At 39.3% G+C, this 19,798-nt stretch overlaps 2 protein-coding genes across 4 annotated transcripts in view; one reads left to right on the top strand and one right to left on the bottom strand.

Annotated features, from left to right (window-relative positions):
* Positions 1 to 12,282, top strand: part of CSTF2 (cleavage stimulation factor subunit 2) — a 31,793-nt gene extending 19,511 nt beyond the window's left edge. The window contains exons 9-15 of one of the 3 annotated variants that reach the window (XM_061409236.1): positions 2 to 61; positions 704 to 845; positions 1,625 to 1,800; positions 2,084 to 2,361; positions 9,041 to 9,151; positions 9,872 to 9,996; positions 12,072 to 12,282. In XM_061409236.1, coding sequence (XP_061265220.1) covers positions 2 to 61; positions 704 to 845; positions 1,625 to 1,800; positions 2,084 to 2,361; positions 9,041 to 9,151; positions 9,872 to 9,994 — 890 coding nt within the window. In that variant the 3' untranslated portion in view covers positions 9,995 to 9,996; positions 12,072 to 12,282. Of the gene's footprint in view, position 1; positions 62 to 703; positions 846 to 1,624; positions 1,801 to 2,083; positions 2,362 to 7,530; positions 7,638 to 9,040; positions 9,152 to 9,871; positions 9,997 to 12,071 lie in introns of those variants that run through there. The other 2 variants (XR_009734924.1, XM_061409237.1) reach the window with 2 other exon arrangements.
* Positions 12,283 to 12,378: 96 nt separating this feature from the next.
* NOX1 (NADPH oxidase 1) overlaps positions 12,379 to 19,798 on the bottom strand; it is a 36,725-nt gene continuing 29,305 nt past the window's right edge. Inside the window, exons 12-13 of the mRNA XM_061408763.1 lie at positions 19,494 to 19,618; positions 12,379 to 15,529 (exon numbers count right to left, since the gene is read on the bottom strand). Of these exons, the coding sequence (XP_061264747.1) occupies positions 15,403 to 15,529; positions 19,494 to 19,618 (252 nt within the window). The 3' untranslated portion in view covers positions 12,379 to 15,402. The remainder of the gene's footprint in view (positions 15,530 to 19,493; positions 19,619 to 19,798) is intronic.

Raw genomic sequence — 19,798 nt, 5'->3', positions numbered from 1 at the left:
GGAACTGTACAGCACTCGCCCGTGGGACCCACCGGGCCTGCATCAATTGAGCGAGTTCAAGGTACCCATTGTATCTGCGGGTTTCCTTTTGCTTGTGATGTTCAGGGTGGGACATTGAGAGGATAAGGACTGCTCGACAGTCATCCTCACATTCGGAACCCTAAAGGGTAGAGTTTGGGGTTGTTATTTTTTTTTTTTTTCCTCTTGGGGCCACAAGCCTAAGATTGATGTCTTCACACAGGGCAGAGAACATGGAGGATATGGGCATCTGTCTGAGGCTGTACTCCCTCCCTACTGGTGTCAGGAGGCTTGGATGGAATAGCAGTCTATAAGGAGACAGCCGGTTCTCACAGAGCCATGGTAGTGTTCACATATGCCAAGACCCTAACTCTTTTGTGGCTCTGGTCCTTGAACTAAGATTGATTCTAAGCAAAACCAAGGGCCCAAGTTTCTTCTTCAGATTGCAGTGCTAGGCCTTGGCAAGTTGCTCCCCAGTTTGTTCTTTATATAATTCCATCCATACCTCTGACCTGGCACAGATTCTACCTATACCCTGCTTCTGTTCTTGAGCTGCAAGAGGACTCTGCTGTGGTGAGATTTCATCCACTCTACAGTGTCTGAACTACGTTGTCAGTGGTAGAGTCATTCCTTGTTGCCATATGTGTCCTTCACAGCAGTAACTCCCCGTTTGTTTCCCTGTCAGTGCCAATGCAAGACCCCAGAGCAGCTATGCAGCGTGGGCCCTTGCCTGCCAACGTCCCAACGCCTCGAGGTCTATTGGGAGATGCTCCAAATGACCCACGTGGAGGCACTTTACTTTCTGTAACTGGAGAGGTAGAACCTAGGTAAGCCCTGACACAGAAGAAAAAGATGGGAGGAATTAGAATTTTCCCTTGCTTTGAGAACAAAGTCTTTTTATACCATTTGTGCCTGTTTGCCTGTTTCAAAAGATAAATATTCATGACCACTGTCCAAAACGAAGCACTTGCTGGGCAGAATTTGTAGTTGAAGTATGTCATTTTGAACTAACCATTGCTACTTCATCCTCAGGAATTAGAAATTCTAGCAGACATATCGGGCTGGGGAAAAACTACTAATAATAGCAATAATAATAATAATGGATATTAATGGGGTTTATGCCTCTGAATCTGCTTTGAATACTTTATTGAGATTATTTCATTAAATCTTCACAACAACCCTGTTGTTGATACTAATCCTGAGGTTGATACTAATATCAGTCCCATGTTACAGATGAAGAAACCAAGGCATCAAGAAGTTAAGCAAATGTGCTGAAGATCACACAACTAATATGTGATAAAGCCCAGATTTGAATCTATACAGTAACCCATGTTCTTAAGCACCATACTGTATATTCATTATATATAATGGATATCCATTAATTCCTCCTTAATATGTGTTCCCTGACCAAATATGAAATTCTGAAATACATGGGTTTACATCTCTATAGTTTGTCTTTGACCTGTTTTGTGTTATTCTCTTAGAATTTGAAAACTGATGTTTGTATCAGTTCTTTATCTAATTTTTACTTACTGATCTTCTAGTTGACACTTTTCATGTTGTTTTGTTCTCTTTTAAAATATAACATTTTTTTCTCCATCTCTAGAGGTTACCTGGGACCACCTCATCAGGGTCCGCCCATGCACCATGTCCCTGGCCATGACAGCCGTGGCCCACCCCCACATGAGATGAGGGGAGGGCCATTAACTGAGCCCAGACCTCTAATGGCAGAGCCAAGAGGACCCATGATAGATCAGAGGGGTCCACCCTTGGATGGCAGAGGTGAGGGGAAACCACATCACAAAGCTGACTGGTAGTTGTGGACTCATGATGAATGCTCTGTCTTAGGCTCCAATCTGGGATACAGAATGCTGGGGCAGTAGAGTTGGCAAACATTTTTCAAGTTTATCTGCAAATTTGAGAAATTGAGAAGGAGAAAGCAATCTCATATAGCTGGGGGACATGTGACTGGAGAAAATAGATTTCTGTCTTTCTTTGATTATTGGTTCTTCTTGCAGTAAATGTGGGTAGCTACCGAATAGTTTTCTTTCAACTTTTTTTATAGGTGGAAGAGATCCCAGAGGCATAGATGCACGAGCCATGGAGGCTAGAGGATTAGATGCTAGAGGATTAGAAGCCCGTGCAATGGAGGCCCGTGCAATGGAGGCCCGTGCTATGGAGGCCCGCGCTATGGAGGCTCGTGCAATGGAAGTCAGAGGAATGGAGGCCAGAAGCATGGATACAAGGGGCCCAGTGCCAGGCCCAAGAGGCCCTATGCCTAGTGGAATCCAAGGTCCCAGTCCAATTAACATGGGGGCCGTTGGACCCCAGGGATCCAGACAGGTATGTGTAGTACTCTCGCTTCCATGTGAAGTCTTAATCTATTCAGGAATTGGTTATTGAGGCTGATTATTACTGCTTTCTGGTTTCTGAGCTTGTTGGGGAAGATTAGGATCTCCCTTCATTTTGTTTCTCTGTTCCTTAGGTTGCGGTGGTTTTCTCACTGCCAGGAGTATAGTCCATAAGTGTAACCTTGTCCCACAATTTCAAATTCCATTCAGAACAGAGCCCCTGATTTTAAGGGACAGCATGTACATTAGTAGAATCTAGGCATGGATAATTTGAAAAGCCTCCCCCAAATGATTCTAATGTATAGCCCTAAGAACTACTGCATTCAAGCATATGAAGAGCTATTAGTTAGTGGTCATTTAGCTAATCTTAGGTTTGCAGAAATCTGTTTTACTTTACTTTCATCACATAGCCTAAAGTGAACAGTGGAGTATGAACGGCAGTTTACTAATGCTCACCTTAAAAGCTGTGCAACTGAATTTTCTCTTCTTTCTCTTTATTTGGCTTTCTCCAGCTATGTGTTATGATGGGCTATGATTATCTATATGTAGTCATCTCCATCCTTTTTACCCTGCAGGTAGTATGCATGTATCTTCTCCGTGAGTTTGTTTGCTTATTTTGTTTTGTTTTTTTTCTGCTAATACTTTTGTCTGCCTCTAGCTCTTCCACCTTCATATTTCTTCAGTGTGACTTCCTCCTTCCTCTACGTACTTGTGTTTCTCTTTGCTCTCCCATATGTTTCTGTGCCTTATTCCCTCTCAGGCATGCATGTGTACATGTGTATGAGAGAATTGTATGGTCCGAGTGGAATGGGACATGTCAGACATCCAGTTCTCTCATTTTATAGGTTTGGAAACTGAGACCCAAGAATTCAGGTGACTTATCCAAATTCACAAAACTAAAAAGTGGTAGAGCAAGGAATATAACCTATGTTGTTTCCTACTGTACTACTACGTCTCTGTTACCTGCACATTGTATATTGTGTATATGTGTATCTGTCCCTCCTCTTTAATATGATATGTGAATATGTTATTTTCTGGTATGTGTAGGAAAAAACTTGGTTACTGTTTTTCTAATTGTACTTTTTTTAAAAATATGTTTTGGGGCTTGATTTTTATTGTGCCCTCGGTGGTCAGTAAGCTTCATACTTAAAATGGGTTTTTAGTGCTTTCATTCAGTCGTTCAACAAATATTTGTTGAGCACTTACTGTATATCAGACAGAGCTATAGGTAGTGGGGATAGAGCAAGGTGAGCAAAATAAAGTCCTGCTCCTGTAGAGCTTGCATTCCAGTGGAGAGATAAATAACAAATAACTGCATGATGTCCTTATATAATTCTATTGAGAAGTCTTTTGAGAAGGATGTCAAAAATAATGGTTGGAAGACCGTTTGTCAATAATTCCTTGGTCCTTTATCTTCTAGTACTCAGACTTGTTACTCTGCAATGTTAAATTTGTCATAGTTTTCATTAGTAGATTTTGTAAAGCCAATAAGATTTGAGGTAGAGAAAAAATTTTGTCTTCAAACTTTTAAAAATTATTCAATGTGTTTTCTTATAAACAAATAATATAAAATACATTCACTCATGTATAAAAGATAGACAGTAAGAACCTCCCTTCCTCCCTATACCTGTCTCCCTGTGACCCCCATCTCTTGTAGATAACCACATTTTATTATAGTGTATCTTTCTAGCAAATCAGAATACATACTATTTTTGCAAATATGAATATATATGTATTCTTATTTTTTCCTCCTTTCACTGTTCTGCACCTTGTTTTTTAACCTAATAATATATCCTTAATACATAATTTTAAATCAAATTTTGAAATTAACTTCTGTCCACCTAGTTGAAACTTGTTGATAAAGGCTTCTTATTACTAGGGTAATTATATAACTTATTGTCTATACAGAGACACATTTGAGGGTGCTGTCAGTAATTACTGTGAGTCAAAAACATAAACTGGGACTGTCTTAGTAAACCTAGATTCATGCTTACCTGTATTATTACTTGTCTGCCTAGAACAGGTTCTTCTAGAAACTTTAAATGGCCATTATTAAATGGCTAGATCACATTACAGTACCTCAAATTAGTATTGACTGAAGCCTCAAAAATGTTATTCTCATAGATATTTCAGGTCCATAACAGATCATTAAGGTTCAGACTGGTCTCTGGATTCAGTATTGATAAAGAACTGAAAGTGATAGTATGTTAGCAATCTGTACAAAGTTGTTCTAATGCTTCATGTCTCTAGTGTTTTGGGAACTGAGTTAATGCATGCAAATGAATATTCCAGATAATAGAATTATTCAACCAAGTTTTTAAACTATTTTAATGAAAAATCATTTATAAAATATACTATGCTTTCTTCTTTTCTTAAACAGGATGCAAAAAATGAATTTGATCATATTTGATTACTCAAGGTCATCATTAAATGTACCCACTCATTTTTATATATGCTATAATAGAAATCATAGTTATTTCCTGCTTTGCTTTCTGGTGTCCTTCACTGTCAGACTGTCACCTGGTTCTTCACAGTGCTATTATATCTGCTCCTAATGGTTTATCCATATTTCTTTTATGCTTTTATTTTTTTGCTGCTTTTCATCTGCTGGGGAAGCAGGTAACATGTTTATTAACAATTTGTGTTTAATAAGAGCAGAGATCAAATTGCCAATATCCATTGGATTATAGAAAAAGCAAGGGAATTGAAAAAAAAATGTACTTTTGCTACATTGACTATGCTAAAGCCTTTGACTCTGTGGATGACAACATACTGGAAAATTCTTAGAGGTGGGAATACCAGACCACCTTACCTGTCCCCTGAGAAACCTGTATGCAGAACAAGAAACAATAGTTGGAATCAGACATGGAACAACAAACTCATTCCAAATTGGGAAAGGAGTATGTCAAAGCTGTTTATTGTCACCCTGCTTATCTAACTTATATGCAGGGTTCAGTTCAGTTCAGTTCAGTCACTCAGTCGTGTCCGACTCTTTGCGACCCCATGAATCGCAGCAGGCCAGGCCTTCCTGTGCATCACCAACTCCCGGAGTTCACTCAGACTCACATCCATTGAGTCGGTGATGCCATCCAGCCATCTCATCCTCTGTCATCCCCTTCTCCTCCTGCCCCCAATCCCTCCCAGCATCAGAGTCTTTTCCAATGAGTCAACTCTTCACATGAGGTGGCCAAAGTATTGGAGCTTCAGCTTCAGCATCAGTCCTTCCAGTGAACACCCGGGACTGATCTCTTTAGGATGGACTGGTTAGATCTCCTTGCAGTCCAAGGGACTCTCAAGAGTCTTCTCCAACACCACACTTCAAAAGCATCAATCCTTTGGTGCTCAGCTTTCTTCACAGTCCAACTCTCACATCCATACATGACCCCTGGAAAAACCATAGCCTTACTAGACGGACCTTTGTTGGCAAAGTAATGTCTCTACTTTTCATTATGCTATCTAGGTTGGTCATAACTTTCCTTCCAAGGAGTAAGCATCTTTTAATTTCATGGATGCAGTCACCATCTGCAGTGATTTTGGAGCCCCCAAAAATAAAGTCTGACACTGTTTCCCCATCTATCTGCCATGAAGTGATGGGACCAGATGCCATGATCTTAGTTTTCTGAATGTTGAGCTTTAAGCCAACTTTTTCACTCTCTTCTTTCACTTTCATCAAGAGGCTTTTTAGTTCCTCTTCACTTTCTGCCATAAGGGTGGTGTCATCTGCATATCTCAGATTATTGATATTTCTCCCGGCAATCTTGATTCCAGCCTGTGCTTCTTCCAGCCCAGCGTTTCTCATGATGTACTCTGCATATAAGTTAAATAAGCAGGGTGACAATATACAGCCTTGACGTACTCCTTTTCCTATTTGGAACCAGTCTGTTGTTCCATGTCCAGTTCTAACCGTTGCTTCCTGATCTGCATACAGATTTCTCAAGAGGCAGGTCAGGTGGTCTGGCATTCCCATCTCTTTCAGAATTTTCCACAGTTTATAGTGATCCACACACTCAAAGGCTTTGACATAGTAAATAAAGCAGAAATAGATGTTTTTCCTGAACTCTCTTGCTTTTTGGATGATCCAGCGGATGCTGGCAATTTGATCTCTGGTTCCTCTGCGTTTTCTAAAACCAGCTTGAACATTTGGAAGTTCATGGTTCACATACTGCTGAAGCCTGGCTTGGAGAATTTTGAGCATTACCTTACTAGCGTGTGAGATGAGTGCAATTGTGTGGTAGTTTGAGCATTCTTTGGCATCGCCTTTCTTTGGGATTGGAATGAAAACTGACCTTTTCCAGTCCTGTGGCCACTGCTGAGTTTTCCAAATTTGCTGTCATATTGAGTGCAGCACTTTCACAGCATCATCTTTCAGGATTTGAAATAGCTCAACTGGAATTCCATCACCTCCACTAGCTTTGTTCGTAGTGATGCTTTCTAAGGCCCACTTGACTTCACATTCCAGGATGTCTGGCTCTAGGTGAGTGATCACACCATTGTGATTATCTGGGTCATGAAGCTCTTTTTTGTACAGTTCTTCTGTGTATTCTTGCCACTTCTTCTTAGTATCTTCTGTTTCTGTTAGGTCCATACCATTTCTGTCCTTTATTGAGCCCATCTTTGCATGAAATGTTCCCTTGGTATCTCTAATTTTATTGAAGAGATCTCTAGTCTTTCCCATTCTGTTGTTTTCCTCTGTTTCTTTGCATTGATTGCTGAGGAAGGCTTTCCTATCTCTCCTTGCTATTCTTTGGAACTCTGCATCCATTGCCTTCTCCATTCAGATGCTTATATCTTTCCTTTTCTTCTTTGCTTTTTGCTCCTCTTCTTTTCACAGCTATTTGTAAGGCCTCCTCAGACAACCATTTATGCAGGGTATATCATGCGAAATGCCAGGCTTGATGAAGCACAAGCTGGAATCAAGATTGCCAGGAGAAATATCAGTAACCTCAGATATGCAGCTGATACCACTCTAATGGCAGAAAGTGAAAAGGAACTAAAGAGCCTCCTGATGAGGTTGAAAGAGGAGAGTAAGAAAGCTGGCTTAAAACTCAACATTAAAAAAACTAAGATCATGGCATCCACTGCCATCACTTCATGGCAAATAAATGGGGAAACAGTGGAAACAGTGTCAGACTTTATTTTCTTGTCTCCAAAATCACTGCAGATGGTGACTGCAGCCATGAAATTAAAAGACGCTTGCTCCTTGGAAGAAAAGCTATGACAGACCTAGACAGCATATTAAAAAGCAGAGACATCACTTTGCCAGCAAAGGTCCGTATAGTCAAATCTATGATTTTTTCTGGTAGTCATGTATGGACATGAGAGTTGGGCCATAAAAAATGCTGGGCAGTGAAGAATTGATGCTTTCGAGTTGTGCTCAAGAAGACTGTTGAGAGTCCCTTGGACAGCAGAGATCAAACCGGTTAGTCCTCAAGGAAATCAACCCTGAATATTCATTAGAAGGACTTATGCTGAAGCTGAAGTTCCAATTCTTTGGCCACCTGATTGCAAACAGCCAATTCATTGGAAAAAACCCTGATGACAGGAAAGATTGAGGACAAGAGGAGAAGGGGCGGCAGAGGATGAGATGGTTAGGTACAATCACTGACTCAATGGACATGAATTTGAGCAAACTCCAGGAGATAGTGAAGGACAGGGATGCTGGCATGCTACAGGTCATGGGTTCACAGAGTCACAAAGAGACGACTTAGCAACTGATCAACAACCACTACCTAAGCTCTGGGTGAATGCTTTAAGTGTGAACATAATTCCAGCGTAGGAACCTTTTAACAAGTATTCTAGGCGCTCTGAGGCCTTTTCTTTGGGTTATGGTTGTTTTCCAAAAGATTGAACCCATTGAAGATCTTAAATACCAGTAAGAATGATAAAACTGCACTTGGTTAACTCAGGTCAGTCATGTTTTTTAGTCTGTATTTAGCAGAAAGCATCTGCTGCGTATTCTCTGAGGGAAGTTATAAAAAAACAAATGTGGGGCTAATAGTAGTCTTTTCCCCAGAGACCTTCCCGTCTCCTTTCTGCCTCTGCCATTATGATTGTTTCTGCCTTACTTATGGGATAGGGCCCTTTGGGACGAACTGTGTTTGATTGAATTAGAGGTAGGCAGTATCCCTGTGAATGTAGCTCCCCAGTGGGCCAGCATACATTATTCTACAATATGTCATCTTTCATTTCTGTTTCCACTGAGTGATAGTTTCTCGGATGCTGTCAGTTTTCCCTGTGCTTATGTGGCTGAATTTTGATTGATTTAATAGTATCCAGTTGTGCTTTGTGGAGAAGGAAATGGCAACCCTCTCCAGTATTCTTGCCTGGAGAATCCCAGGGACAGAGGAGCCTGGTGGGCTGCTGTCTATGGGGTCGCACAGAGTCAGATACAACTGAAGCGACTTAGCAGTAGCAACAGCAGTTATGCTTTGTGGTATTTGTTGATGCTGCTGGTGCTGTCATAAGCAAATATATCAACTTACTAGTTGATCTCTGGCTAAACCCTGCCTTCTGCGGTTGCTAACAGTAGGAACTGTTCTTCAGAGTCATTTATTTGCTTTTTTTATTCGTCTCCACAATATGATCCTATTTTTTCACGTTGCTAATATTACTGGGTTCTGGTAACCTAAATGAGAAGTATCGAAAATCTCTCCTTGTCTCTGTGCACATAGGTCCCAGTCATGCAGGGAGCAGGCATGCAGGGAGCAAGCATTCAGGGTGGAGGCCAGCCTGGTGGCTTTAGTCCTGGACAGAACCAAGTCACTCCACAGGACCATGAGAAGGTAAGTAATGTTGTCCAGCTGCCTCCATTTGCACAAATCTTTTTGGAGTCCTCTTTTCATAGTCACCATGTGGAGGTCCCGGGTCTTCAGAGTCCCTTTGGAAATGATGCTTATACTCAGAATTCTTTATGATCTTGTTACCCGAAAATCTGTGGGCCAGATCCTAAAATTCTTAAATGGCTATATGTCAGTGGTAGCTTGTCTTACTTTTCAGACTCATCTGCCAATAGATATTTTCTGTGCAGGCCTGATTGACCTGGAAATCCAAATCCCTTTGTTCCTCCCTTTTATACCTTATCCCTAAAGATGATAGCAGATTCCCCACAAGCATATCTTTCTGTTTCTATATTTGACCATTGTAGGGAGCTCAAAACTTGTGAAAAGGAGCAACTTTCAAAGCTCCTTTCAAAGGATTTAATTCTTTCAAAGGATTAAAAACTGTAGATTTCCCAGGGGTTACCAATACCATCTTCATCTGTAAGAATTTGGGGTTCATGAAGGTGTCTGCTTTGAATCTTCTAATCTTAGCCATTGTACCTGTGCTTTTCATTTTGCCTCTTCTCACCAGCTGGTTTTGGTTTTTTCTTTGGTTTGGTTTCATTTTTAAAAATTTTTTTGGTTTAATGTATGTGAATTATCCTTCTGCCTTGGACAGAAGCTGGTGGTAGTTTTTTAGCCACCATCGTTAGAACTCATTATGTTTTTTTTTCCTCTGCACAGGCTGCTTTGATTATGCAGGTACTTCAACTAACTGCAGACCAGATCGCCATGCTGCCTCCTGAGCAGAGGCAGAGTATCCTGATCTTAAAAGAACAAATACAGAAATCTACTGGAGCTCCTTAAAGGTGAGCAGACTTACTGTGCCTGAGTCAGACAAGGTCCTTGTGCATTTGGGGTATGTACTTTTCAAGCTTAACCAACAAGAGTCTCTTGATCTCAAGACTACCCGAGGCCTGTACCCCTCTTGACTAGACCCTTCACTCTTCAGTAACTCAGTCCCTGTCATGGTAGGGGAAGGTGATAGGCATTTGTTCAGTTGTTGAATTGATTGTAATCTCATTTAACCTTTTTTCCCTAAAATGGGCAACAGTGACATATGATCAATTTAACCAAATTAATCAAATACAGAAATGTAGAAAGTTCAGGGTAAAAGCTCTGGTTTCTCAGTCTCATTCCAAAGACATAACTGCTAAATATAGTTTGGTATGTATTCTTCCAGAATCAGTTATTATTTTATTCCCAACTATCCCATCAAAATGAAAACACAAACCATTTCAATAAAATATGCAAACATTTTAGTTTCAAGTATTTATTTTACATAGAATATTTTGAGATTAAACTGTTACAGCACATAATTTAAGGTAGTGAATGTCCACCATCTCCATCAGGCCCTGTACATTTTAGAGGTTGCTGTACACTACTGCCCTTAGTTTTCTTGCTCTTCAGTCAGCTAGAAAGGAACATAATCATGTGACCTAACCTGATTACATGTATAGGGTTTTTAAAAAAGTTTTTCCCCAACATCTTGTATTTCATAAACATAAAAATTTATTTATTTTAATTAGAGGCTAATTACTTTTTTGCATTGTCCCAATATCAATTGGAAATTCACATTTTGAATTTCTGCTTTTTATTCCCTCTTTGTAATAATTTCTGTCCATATATTATTTAACAGTGGTCTCATTTATACTAACTAGCAGTCTTTACTAAATATATTGTATTTTAATCCATATTTGTAATATTGTTAAAACTTTTAAACTGTAAATATGCATTATATCTGTATCTAGACATTAAATTGACTGAACTTTAATGGGAAGCTGTCATAGATGGATGGCACCAGACTTAACAGTGCAACTAGAACTTTTAGTCCAGATACCCAAGTCATTCTATTTTCTTTAGTGAAAGTGTAGACTGCCTATTATAGTTAGAGGAATAGATTTTTAAAAAGCTATTTTTTTTAAAAAAACGTATCCCCTAGAATGTGAGAAAATTATGTTTTGGGATAGTAGAGGTAAAAAACGTTTCTGCAATTTCTCTGCTTGTGTATTCTTGCTTATAAGGTACCTCATTTCAAAGCCTTGCACATATACCACAGAGCAGGGTTTTTTGTTTGTTTTATCTTTTATTTTGAAATAATTAGAAATTCACAGGAAGTTGGGAAAATAGTACAGAGAGCCTCATGCACCTTTCCTTTAGCTTCCCACAATGATAAAATTTTGGGAATCTATTGTACACAATACCTTTTTGGTTTATAGTGCAAAAGGAAGAAATGTACATTGGTACATTACTCTTAACTAGACTACAGACCTTATTCACCTTTTATCTCTTTTAAACCTCCACTAATATGTACATGTGGTGCATGTAGTTCTTTGCAATTTTCCACTGGGAAGGTTTTAATGTGTATTTGCTGGTATTGGTGCATACTGTAGCCAAGAGATTGGCTCTCCCTCCATCCTCTACCTTACTGGTTGTGATCCAGCTCTGCTATCACTGACAGGCTTATGTACCATTACCATTAGGTCAGTGGTTCTCAGCCAGAGGTGGTTTTGCCCCCTACATGATACTGGGAAATGTCTGGAGACATTTTTGGTTATCACAGCTTTAGCGGGTATGGTATGCTACTGGCTTTCAGTGGGTAGGGACCAGAGATACTGCTAAACCTCCTGTAATGCTCAGGACACCACCTGATAACAAAGAGTTATCTGGCCCCAGATGTCAGTAGTGCTGAGGTTGAGAAACTCCACTGTAAGAGATGATTATTTTGGGGAAGCAGGAGGCAGACACCTTAGGAATCTGTTCCTGGTGATTTGTTCTTATGCATAGCCTCCTTCCCCTACCTTTAAATTCTTTTCTTCCTGATGTTTGGGGAAGAGAACTTTGTCTCCACTTGTAATGGCTTTCTCCCAACTTTTCCTTACAGGTTTTCAAAAATACCTGGCAACAGATATGGAAATTAATCCTATAACTTTGTTGAAATGTTGCAAAAAGATGACTTCTGCATCCTAACCCTTGAATGACTCAAATTGGTGCCAGGTGGAGGACTCCTATCACCTTCTCTCAGAACAAAATCAGATCATTCTGTTGTCTTAGTTTGTATATTTTCTGTGACTTGAAATAAACTTTGAACACAATTTTAGTATACTGCAAATTGATATGCATAACCTTTTTGCTTTTAAAAGGCTGAACTCCAAGGGTGAAACCTCACACATGTTTTCTACCCTTATTGCAATATTGTACTTTAATGTTGCATAGTTGTTTTTCCTTTTAAGTTAACCATTTATTCTTCTTAATGATATTTGAGAATTTCTCAGAAACAGGGTTTTCTGGAACTTAGTTTTTGCTTAGTTTGCTTCCAACAGGAATAATAATATTTGCCCTTTGAGAACTTGCTAGAGCTTCTGAGTCTACTCAGACAATAGCATGTGCTTAGAGCTGTAAAATGGTCAGAAGGCCAGCAAAGCAAAGAGCCTACATAGCAGAGCAGTGTATTTAGTCTAGAAAAATCCAAATATCAAAATGTATTTTTTGGTCAGTACCAGGAAGGGGACGACAGAGGATGAGATGGTTGGATGGCATCACCAACTCAGTGGACATGAGTTTGAGTAAACTCCGGGAGTTGGCGATGGACAGGAAGGCCTGGTATGCTGCAGTCCATAGGGTCACAAAGTTGGACAAGACTGAATGACTGAACTGAAATGAACTAAAGTCTATTCACATACATAGTTCAGAGTTAAGACAAGGACGATATATGATCACTGGTTTTAATGTGTCAGCAACACAAGAGACTGTTGACATTTTCTTGTTCTAAAACTCTTCAGTCTGGGTAGTTAACTTTAAAAGTTTAGAAAGCCACTAATTTTTCCTATGTTCAAGATGAAATAAACACTGAACAGAAGTCAAACAATACATTTCATCTTGCCTTCTAAATAATTACTAATCTGCAGCCCTACCCAGTAACCAGATTTATTCTGGGAAATTAAAACATAGAAATTCTAAAATTTTTACATTTATATTTTTCTCATTTATTTCAAAAGGACCAAATGTATAAGCAGTCAGATTGCCCATTAGGCCTGACCCTGCCTTCTTCCTCTCAGATGGGTGTGAACACAATCAGTGCCACTGGCTATAACCTACAGCTCTTCCGGCCTAGTATTCTCTCTCATAGTGGCATTAAGGAGAAACATGATTTATCTCCATCAGGCCAACCTCAAGAGGTTAAGAGGTGCCTTAATAATTAGTAAAGTTCCACTGGAACTACTCCTGAGTCTGTTTATATTCTCAGAGTCCTAGCCTCTGCGTTAGGAGTATGGTCAAGTGAATTAAAAACCTGCCATAGGTGTAGAGAATGTAATAGCATATTGCTTACATGTCAAGCAAAAGAATGCAAAGATAATCAAAATTATGAGGGACATTAAAATTGAGAGATTTTCTACTCATATATAAGCATTGACTACAACAAAAGTTTACTGAGAAAGATACTCGATAACTGCAACCTAGGAAGAAAAACTTGATCAAAACAGCTGAGAAGCTTTCTAGGTAGCCTGCTCATCCCCAATTTGGGCTTAGATGTTGATTGTATGTAGGATTTATTATTATCATTACCTTTTATGCTAGCTTCCATGAACATTCTAGGCCTTGATATGTTGATTTTAGCAGCAGCCATGTCTTGAAGTGTCAATATATTGAGACATCAAGACCGAGAATACAGTCTTTCTCCTTAGGAACACATTATAATAAGTTTTAAGGAACACTAAGATTCCAAATCAGACTCATTGGAGATCAAATTATAATTTGGTCAGCAGTTGTCTAATAGGAACCAAACCATCAAGGCTGCAGCGTGCATGTTCCTGAAGCCTTATTAAATTTAAATTAGCTGAAATCTGGGAAATTGGTAACAGCAGGGGTATCCCAATCTATTCTTTCGGAAATGTCCATTAGTATTTTTTCTTGATGTCCAGTTAATACATGAAACACAACCATGAGTTCATGACCTTCCTTTATTTTGTTCAGACTAGTGACTGAAAAAAATCAGTTTTTCTAATCCTTCAAGTCATGTAGATTTCTGGAGAATTAGAAATAATCATTCATTTTTGGCCACAATGGTAGAGAGAGAGGTGCACTAATGTTAATTCAGTAGAAACATTCTTGTAAATCTTATGATTTGAATTGTCTTTGAGCACAACAAAATGTGTATTATTTTTCCTCTTTTAAGGGCCCCAGTCTTCTTTCCTTCTACTGATTCACTGTGACTACTGACACCCCAGAGCCAGGTGGATGGAAGAAATAAAAGAACATTTTGATAGGCGAAAGAAAAGGCATTTTGCTTATGTTACTGAACGATTCCTTAATAGGTACGTAGGAGCCAAGGAAACGTTGTCAAAATTTTAAATTATCTTTTTAAGACAAGACATTAATAACTCCCCTTGATTAAAATGGTAATAAAGAGTCCTTGTTGACTAAATAATCATCCTAAGATGGAGTTCAAGTTTTCACAATTATTTCCAACAGAACAAGGCAAGCTAATGACAATATAGCTGTCTTTCAATTATGATACAATTTCAGTTATGATTAGCATACTTTCAAGATTATCTTTCCTAAATGGAGAGCCTAGATAACGTAACAAAAGATTTATTCATTAAACAGAGAAAAATCCTTCATTTTTTGATAAGCAAATATGAGTAAAGCATAAGTTGCCATTCACACTGGATAAGATCATGTTTAACAGAATGTACATACTGTTATATAGGGATTGAGTTCTTGGTAATTTTATGTTTGTTGTTTTACTATTTATGTTTATTATATTTTGTCATTAATTCTTTAATAAATTTTTATTTGAAAAAAAATCACCTTACTTAGAAATTTTCTTGGTGGGTAGGAGGACTAGGAGAATGACCCAGAGTCCAGGATATGGTTAACACTTGGAATCAACAAAATCACCCAAGGTTAAATTATGTAACTGTCAACTGCATCTGCTATCAGGCCTTGCTGCAGTCAGGGCATTCCAGAAGGATTTACAATGATTTCCAAAGAAAGAATCCATGGGCTTTGCAATTATGATAACTACTAAAGTTCTTAGGTCCATGAAGCTCAGTGATGACTAAGTTGAATCCAATCAAGAAAGACTGCCAGGGACTCGAGCCTTGAAAGAAACATGTTACTGTCTGTAAGTGGTTGCCTCAACCTGACCAAACCAAGTAAATTGTTGAAGATGAAGAGACTTAAATGCAGATGACTATCCTTATTCCTATAACTCAGAAATTTTCTTTGTTGAAGAAGAATTGAACCTTCCTAGGATCCAGGCTGGAGTACTGGTGACAGCATTTGCTCAGGCTCTTTGCCAAAGTCTGGGGACCACATAGGAAGACTCCCACCGCCAACCTGCAAGAAGAGAATGGTAGCCAGAGCTAGAAGGCAGCAAAGGCTGCTGATGGTTTGTGGGAATGTTTTCCACCTCTGCTATGCCTCTCCTCCCACCAACCTTACATAAAAACTCAGTTATTGATGGTCTCACGTTCTTCATGTTCATCTCACCTTTTCTGTTTGCAATCCCCAATATGCTCCCAGCCCTTAACCCTCTCAGTACTTAGCCTTGCCTATTCTACTGAGCACACCCATAGGATATGGAGAGCAGTGCCCTATGAACTACTGGACTCTAAAGCCAGGCTGTCTAGGTTCTAATCCCTGTACTGACATTTGTCCCAGCTGTATGACTTTAGGCAAGTTTCTTAATCTCTCTTTCACCATTCCCCCCGACCCTGTAAAATGGGGATAAAAATAGTATCCAGCTCATAGTCTTGTTTGGAGGTTTAAACAAAAACAACATGTGTAAAGCAATTTAAAAAATGCCTGGCACATAGCAAGTGCTTATGTTAGCTGCTATTAAAGCCATCTAGTGTTTTCTCACATTGAAGAGGTGGTGATTCTTCTTGCCAAAGATACTCTTTCTAACTAGGCTCTGGGCCTCACTCTCTCCTTCCTTCCCTCATATCTTCCTCTCCTCTCTTTTATTTGAAATGTAATTCCCATGACATAACATTCACCCTTTTAGAGTGTGCAGCTGGTGCTTTTTAGTATAACCACCAAGTTGTGCAAAATCTGAGAACATTTTCATCTCAAAAAACCCATACACATTAGCAGTCATTTGCCATTTTCTGCCAACTGCCCCCACCCCTGCCCTAGATAATCAAATCTACTTCCTGTCTCTAGATTTGCCTAATCTGGAATCAAATGATATGTGGCCTTTTGTGTTGGATTTCTTGCACTTACCGTACTGTTTTCAAGGTTCACCCATGTTGTAGCATATAACAGTACTGCATTCCTTTTTACAACTGAATAATATTCCCTTGTGTGAATATATCACATTTTGTTTATCCATTCATCTGTTGATGGACACTTTTGTTTCCACACTTTTTGGCTATTTTACATACATTCATACACAAATTTGTGTGTGGACATATGTTTTCATTTCTTTTGGGTATATACTTAGGAGTCAAAATGCTGAGTCATGTGGTGATGGAATTTAACATTGAGGAAATGCCAGAGTTTCCCCAAAGTAGTGCACTGTTTCACATTCCCATAAACAATGTGGGAGAAACCCCTTTTGCATGTTTATTTTGCATGTTTATTTTATTCCTATCTACTGGCTCCTGATCTGTCTATAAATATGGTTAGATCATCCTTAAACTAAGCATTCGCTGGACCCTGCCATTCCTCCAACACTGTTGACAACACTCCTCTAATAACATCCTCTCTTTCTGTGACACTGCTTCTCCACACTCTCCTACTTCTTCCCTGGCTCATCTTTCTCCTTTCCCACATAATGTAAGCATTCCTTAATGCAGCTTCAACTATGGTCAACCTGACACAATAATTAACATAATCTCTTGTTTATATGCTGCTTTCCAGTTTACAGGGCATTTTTAATATATTGTCTTGCCTATTATTCATGACAATCCTGCAAGTGAGTAGAGCAGGCACTTACTAATATAAACCCCATTTACCGATGAGGAATCTGAAGTTCAGAATTTTCTTTCTAGCTCAAGTTTCCAGAACTGGAAAGGTCAGGAATTTATCTAATACAATCAGTTTAATCTCCTTCCCATCTGAATGGCTGATTTTATGACTGATTTTCATGTTCCAGCATGTCTCAAAACCCCTCAGAAAACTGAGGTCAGGTCATCAGTTATTTAGTTTTGTGCTCAGTCATGTCAGACTCTGCAACCCCATGGACTGTAGCCCGCCAGACTTCTCTGTCCATGGGATTCTCCAGGCAAGAATACTGGAGTGGGTTGCCAAGCCCTCCTCTAGGAGATCTTCCTGACCAGGGATTGAACCCATATCTCCTGCAGCTCCTGCCTTGCAGGTGGTTTCTTTACTACTGAGCCACTGGAGAAGCCCATACATAGTGGTGTATATCTGTTAATCCCATACTCCCAATTTATTCCTCCCCCTCCCCTTTCCCCTTTGGTAACCATAAGTTTGTTTTCTGTCTTTGAGTCTATTTCTGTTTTATAAATAAGTTCATTTGTACCATATTTTTTAGATTCCACATATAAGTGATATTATATCTTTGTCTGACTTACTTTGCTTAGTATGGTAATCTCTAGGTCCCTCCATGTTGCTGCAGATGGCATTATCTGAGTAGTATTCCATTGTGTGTGAGTATGTGTATCACACCCTCTTTATCCATTCATCTATCAATATTTAGGTTGCTTTCATGTCTTGACTATTGTAAACAGTGCTGTTATGAACATTGTGATGGCATGTATATTTGCAAATTAGACTTTTCTCTGGATATAAGCCACAGAGTGGGATTGCTGAATCATATGGTAAACTCTAGTTTTAAAGAGACCTCCATACTGCTTTCCATAGTGGCTTTAATTTATATTCCCACTACTACTGTCAGAGGATTTCCTTTTCTTCATACCCTCTCCAGCATTTGCTACTTGTAGACATTTTGATGATGGCCATTCTGACTGGTCAGAGAAGGCGATGGCACCCCACTCCAGTAATCTTGCCTGGAAGATCCCATGGATGGAGGAGCCTGGTAGGCTGCAGTCCATGGGGTCTCAAAGAGTAAGACACAACTGAGCGACTTCACTTTCACTTTTCACTTTCATGCATTGGAGAAGGAAATAGCAACCCACTCTAGCGTTCTTGCCTGGAGAATCCCAGGGATGGCGGAGCCTGGTGGGCTGCCATCTATGGGGTCACACAGAGTCGGACACGACTGAAGCGACAGCAGCAGCAGCAGCAGCAGCATTCTGACTGGTGTGAAGTGATACTTCATTTTTAGTTTTGATTTGCATTTCTCTAACAATTAGCAATGCTGAGAATCTTTTCATGTGCCTGTTGGTCACCTGTATGCCTTCTCTGCAGAAATGGCTATTTAGGTCTTCTGCCCATTTTTTAATAGAGTTGTTTTTTTGATATTGAGTTGTATAAGCTGTCTGTATATTTTGAAAAGTAAACCCTTGTCAGTTGCACTGCTTGGAAATATTTTCTTCCGGATATTTATCTTTTTATTTTGTTTATGGTTTCCTTTGCTGTGCAAAAGCTTTGAAGCTTGATATGATCCTATTTTTTTTATTTTTGCTTTTATTTCTTTTGCCTTGGGAGCCTGATCTAAGAAAATATTACCATGATTTATGTCCAAGAATGTTTTACCTAGGTTCTCTTCTAGGCATTTTATGGTGTCATGTTTTACATTTAAGTCTTTAAGCCATTTTGAATTTATTTTTGTGTATAGTATGAGGGAGCATTCTAACTTCATTGATTTACCTGAGGCTGTCCAGCTTTCCCAACACTATTTGCTGAAAAGAATGTCTTTTTTCCATTGTATATTCTTGCTTCCTTTGTCAAAAATTAACTGGCCCTAAGTGTGTGGCTTTATTTCCGGGCTCTCTGTTCTGTCCCATTGATCTATATGTTTGTGCCAATACCAAGATGTTTTGATTACTGTAGCTTTGTAGTATTATCTAAAGTCTGGGAGAGTTATGCCTCCAGCTTTGTTATTTTTCTTCAGAATTGCTTTGGCCCAAAACAATGCATTTGAATGGTGCTAGTTCTCTCTTTTATTTGGTAATACAGCCAGAACTGAGTTTCTTTGCCTCACTGTTCGAATGCAGGTGGGGACAACAAATGTCTTCTCATCAATTACAAGATCAAGACCCCTATTTGGCTGAAATCTCAGATGAAATTTCCTCACTTTTAAGCAAGAATCTAAGATTGGTACAAATAGTTTTGGCCCCAGAAATCTTTTCCCAAGCGTGTTCAACATGCTGTAATACTTTTCCTAAACCTAATTCTGCAAAATCAACCAACTAGGGGAGAATACACTTACTTGGGGTGAGCGGTAGCTATTGTAGAGAACTCATTGTCCCACATAGGTCTCCCAAAGAAGGTTTTCTGTTTCAGACCTGTCAGGATGTCATTGGCCTTATCAAAGTTTAGTGCTGCATGACCAGCCTGGAGTTGGAGAAATAGAAAGTTAAAAAAAGCAGGTCCTGATAGCTACCCTTCCTTCAGCCACTTTTAAACTTGGGTGTGAAGGTGAAAGCAGGTAGGAAATCATAAGATATGATTTTTTCTGCTCAGCATGCATTATGTTTAATCTGACCTTCATCTTAGGGAATTAGTGTGTTGTTT

This window comes from Bos javanicus, chromosome X (assembly GCF_032452875.1).
Source record: "Bos javanicus breed banteng chromosome X, ARS-OSU_banteng_1.0, whole genome shotgun sequence".
NCBI lineage: Eukaryota > Metazoa > Chordata > Mammalia > Artiodactyla > Bovidae > Bos > Bos javanicus.
This window is presented reverse-complemented; position numbering and strand designations above follow the sequence as displayed.